The sequence below is a fragment of the Enhydra lutris genome, unplaced genomic scaffold, assembly GCF_002288905.1.
Source record: "Enhydra lutris kenyoni isolate GAN:26980312 unplaced genomic scaffold, ASM228890v2 scaffoldscaffold753, whole genome shotgun sequence".
Taxonomy (NCBI): Eukaryota; Metazoa; Chordata; class Mammalia; order Carnivora; family Mustelidae; genus Enhydra; species Enhydra lutris.
The window spans coordinates 4,830-9,263 of NW_019154837.1; the positions used below are offsets into that span (position 1 = coordinate 4,830).

The following is a 4,434-nucleotide window of genomic DNA, read 5'->3' on the forward strand; positions in this document are numbered from 1 at the left end:
AAGGAAGAGTCTTTTTTAGGGACATTTTCTGGGGGAGGAGGCATTCAGCATCCTGAAGTTTCGTGCACTCTAGCCCCAGTAGTACATAAGGACTGCTTTTCCACACCTCTAACCTCTGCAGACACTCAGAAATTGTCAGCCAACTCCCACTAACGTTTGAAGGGAACCCTCCCCGCGTCACAAGCGATCACTGAGATTTGAGAGGTTTGGGCCTCGCACATGCGCTTTGGGCACCTTTAATCCCGGCCCTTTATGCTCAGGCGCAGGCGCAGCGACGCGGGTTTCAGAGGTGCGCAAGCGCAGTTGTGCTTGCAGTCACCGCCTGGTTACTGTTAATTCTGTGCTCCGAGATTCCAAACCTAAGGCTTAGCTTTGCTACTGTGATGTAGTGGCGAGGTCGGTTTGGCTTATCTCTAGCGCTAGTTAGTGTTGGTGTTTAGAGGCAGCGAAAAGCCGAGCGGAAGGTGAAGTGTTGGTGAAGCCTCTAGGCTTTGCAATGAAGAAGTTTTTTGGTTTCGGGACTGGGAAGGGGCGTTCATCCCCGACTTTTCGCACGGAGCTGATGAATGGCTTGCAGGCCCCGGTTGACAAGAATGAAGAAGTCAACAAGTCGCAGCGCGGGTATAACGTCCGCGTGAAAGATCTCAAAAAGATCCACAGAGCTGCCTTCGTGGGCGACGTAGCGAAAATGCAGCGGTTGCTACTGCTTGGGAAAGACCTGAATAAAAGAGACAAGATGAAACGGTAATGGGGACTTGGAAGCCGGCCGCGCCAGATGGCGGGGAGGAGTGGGGGGACCGGGAGAAATGCGCACCTTCCCGGGCTCCGCCGGTGGAGCCGAGCCCTCCTGTCACCGAGGGCGCTTGGCGGTCTTCCCTCCTGAGGCCGGGCAGCAAGGGGTCTAGCGCCCAGGACCCACTCATAAGTCCCCGTATAGGTCACTTAACAGACAGCTTTGACGTGATTGAACCACATTTCAATAGTGATAGAAAAGAAATGAAGTACATACAGTATTTTATTTTGTAAGATTTTATTTATTTATTTGACAGAGAGAGACACAGAGAGAGGGAACACAGCAGAGGGAGTGGGAGGGGGGAAGCAGCACCCCCCCCCCCCCAGCAGAGAGCCCGTTGTGGGGCTCGATCTTAGGACCCTGAGATCACGACCAAGGCAGATGCTGAATGACTGAGCCACCCAGGCGCCCCCAGTATTTTATTTTTAATGGACATCTTTTTATACGATCATGTCATAAAAAAAGGTCTATTCCCATAATAGATCAACTTCTGAAAATTAATTTTTCTGAAAAATTAATTGTAATTAAAAAATTAATTGTAATTTTTCTGAAAAATTAATTGTAATTCTGAAAGAATTACAGATTCTTTCGATAAAATCCAATATATAATTTATATCTGTGTCCACTTTGTATGTATGTTATTTACTGACTGGCTGTCGAAGGACATTTTTAAATTGGGAAGATGGTTCTGTTCGTGATTAGGAAGATGTATTTCTCAAAATGTGTACTCTTCCTGTATTTATCGACATTCCATAAAGCAAATAAAATCATCATGGTTTTAAGAATTTTGGGTTCCACTTGCTCTCTTTTATCATTGTGATGACATTAAGCAAATTTTTGGAATCACTATAGTGTACACCCGAGAGTAATAGAACACTGCATGTTAACTGGAATTAAAATAAAAACTTAAATTTTTATAAGTAGACAGATTTACCCTTCCAGATATCAAAATGTATCTTACATTTCCACAAATTAGGGGCGCCTGGGTGGCTCAGTGGGTTAAAGCCTCTGCCTTTGGCTCAGGTCATGGCTCTCTGCTCAGCGGGGAGCCTGCTTCCTCCTCTCTCTCTGCCTGCCTCTCTGCCTACTTGTGATTTCTGTCTGTCAAATAAATAAATAAAATTTAAAAAAAAATTAAAAAAATTTTTTTCCACAAATTACACGGTTACTAATAGCTGAAAGGACAGATGAATGAACGGGGCAGAGTAGAAAATGCCAAACACCCAAATATGGTGACATTTCATATTAGTAGGAAAAGGTGAATCATTCATAAGTGGTGGAGAAATATGTGCTATTTATTTATTTATAATAGTATTAAATACTAATATTGATAATTGGTAATTCTTGATTTTCATATCTATAAATCTAAATATCTAATAAAATGAGTAAAATAATTTTATTTATCATTTAATATAATGTATATATAAAATATATAAATATATAATAAAAATATATAATATATAATATATAAATATATATGTATAAGATATATAAAATAAATATTATTTAATATATAAAATATATATAAAATACATAATGTATAAAAATAAAACTGTTCCCATTTGAATCCTGAGCTTCCTTTGGCTTAAGGTTTCTTGAAAATCAGAGTGAAGAATTACTTAAAAAGAATTCTTCATTATTTTAGTCCTCTTTCCCCATAATGCTTTCAAGAATTAAAATTTATTTAAATGCCAACCATGTGACTAGAACTGCAATAGAGCTGTTACATGTATACACCATTATTTCATTTAACGTAAGGCACCATAGATTGTGTGATGCCCCACCATTTTATATACGAATAAGAAATCTTAAAAAATTCTCCCAATTATAGTTGTAAGACATTTTGAATTATAAATTGCATTCTAATGTCAGAGATACTAAAAGGTAACAAAATGACCCTCCTAGAATCATTGAAATATAGTATTCTTGTGAATCCTTAAAATATATCTAAGAAGTAGGCATAATTGGATCACTTTACCTAATGGGAGTGTTGTCTTTGTACAATAGTAGCAATAGTAATAGTTATAATAATAATATGTAACAAACTTTGCATAGATCCTCATTTAAGCATGGTGACAAGGTCTTGTGAGATAACTATTCTTTACTTTATTTTTATTAGTTTTTAGTAATCTCTATAGCCAACATGGGGCTTGAATTCATGACCCTTGAGATCAAGAGTCACATGACCTTCAAACTGAGCAGGGCAGGGGACATGAGGTAACTATTTTTACTTCCATTTTTTTGATGAGGAAATTGAGGATAAGGCTGAGCAATAACTATTAAGTGACAGAGTTAGGTAGGATTTAAACCCAGGTTGAGCTGAATCCAGAGGTCACACTCTACCTAGTCAGATAGCCTGCTCTTTTACTAGTATGGTGAATAATCACTAATACATATTGTACTTTCTTCAAAAGAAAGTGAAATCTTTGTTTTTGAGTCAAAGGAATAAGATGCTATGTAACATTTACAATTACATGAATTAATTGCATGTTTTGAAATAGTGCACTATAATTTCCTAAAACATTCTTTCACTTTCATAGGACTCCTCTCCATCTGGCCTGTACCATCGGCCATGCTGACATGGTGACTCTTCTTGTAGAGAGGAAATGCCAGCTTAACCTCTGTGATAGAGAATGTAGGACTCCTCTAATGAAGGTGTGTGGTAGCAGCTGTGTCTGCCTGAGATGGATTTGATTTAATTACTTAGAATGAAAATTTATTGCAATTAAATGTAACTAATTGATTGTAGCATGCTTGCTTTAAATTCCCAGAATTTACACTCTGTTTCTTGGGATACTACTGACAGGCTGTACAATGCCAGGAAGAGGCATGTGTAACTATTCTTTTAGAACACGGTGCTAATCCACACCTTACGGATAACTTTGGCAATACTGCCCTCCACTATGCTGTTGCTGGTGAGAACACGTCAATAGTAGAGAAGCTGATTTTATACCATGCAAATATTGAAGCAAGAAACAAGGTACGTCAACTTTATTTATAAAGTATTTGAAATTTTAAAACCTCTATATAAATTTTTTTAGCCACAAAACATTTATTTACATATTTATTTATATATGTAATAAATAATAAATACTGAATTCTATACATCAAGTCCTGTCACCAGGGAAACAACTCCAAAGCCAGGGCAGGCAGGACTAGAGAACGATGATGCCCACAGAAAGGGCAGAGTTCTGTTTCCCAGCCACCCTTCCACCCCAGAAGGAGAATCTTCCCATTAGTGCTTGGGAGTGGATGGTGGGCTCAGAGCCCACAAAGGATTGAAGGCCTGGAGCGGAGTGAGGTGATTGATGACGGAGGCTGGTTGCTGTGCAGGGGCTTAGGCTATGGGTGCTGCTGGGAATGGGTGGGAGACCATGACCCAGTGGGGTAACTTGGGTGAGTGCAAGTGGGAGGAGAAAGCAGCAGGTTGCAGTCCCTGAGCACTCCAGTCCCCAAGGTTCTGAAGATGAGAGCAAGGGGATCAGGTCATAACATCCTACAGGGGCAACTACTTGTGCTCATAGCCACTCTGCCTGCCATGTACCACATTGGGGTCTCCCATTTCACAGAGTAGTTCCTGCTCAGCATTGTGTAGGTCCTCAGGAGGGTAGTCGCTGTGCATGGGGAGGAGTGGAGGACCG

The 4,434-nt window shown here is 40.0% G+C and overlaps 1 protein-coding gene across 1 annotated transcript; it reads left to right on the top strand.

The window, feature by feature from the left end:
- Positions 1 to 410: 410 nt before the first annotated feature.
- LOC111140375 (putative ankyrin repeat domain-containing protein 26-like protein) lies at positions 411 to 3,773 on the top strand (the record flags this gene model as incomplete). The annotated part of the gene is made up of 3 exons (XM_022492644.1): positions 411 to 744; positions 3,334 to 3,448; positions 3,600 to 3,773. Coding segments are annotated over exons 1-3 (537 nt in total), but the record flags the coding sequence as incomplete, so codon positions are not given.
- Between the last annotated feature and the right edge of the window lie 661 nt (positions 3,774 to 4,434).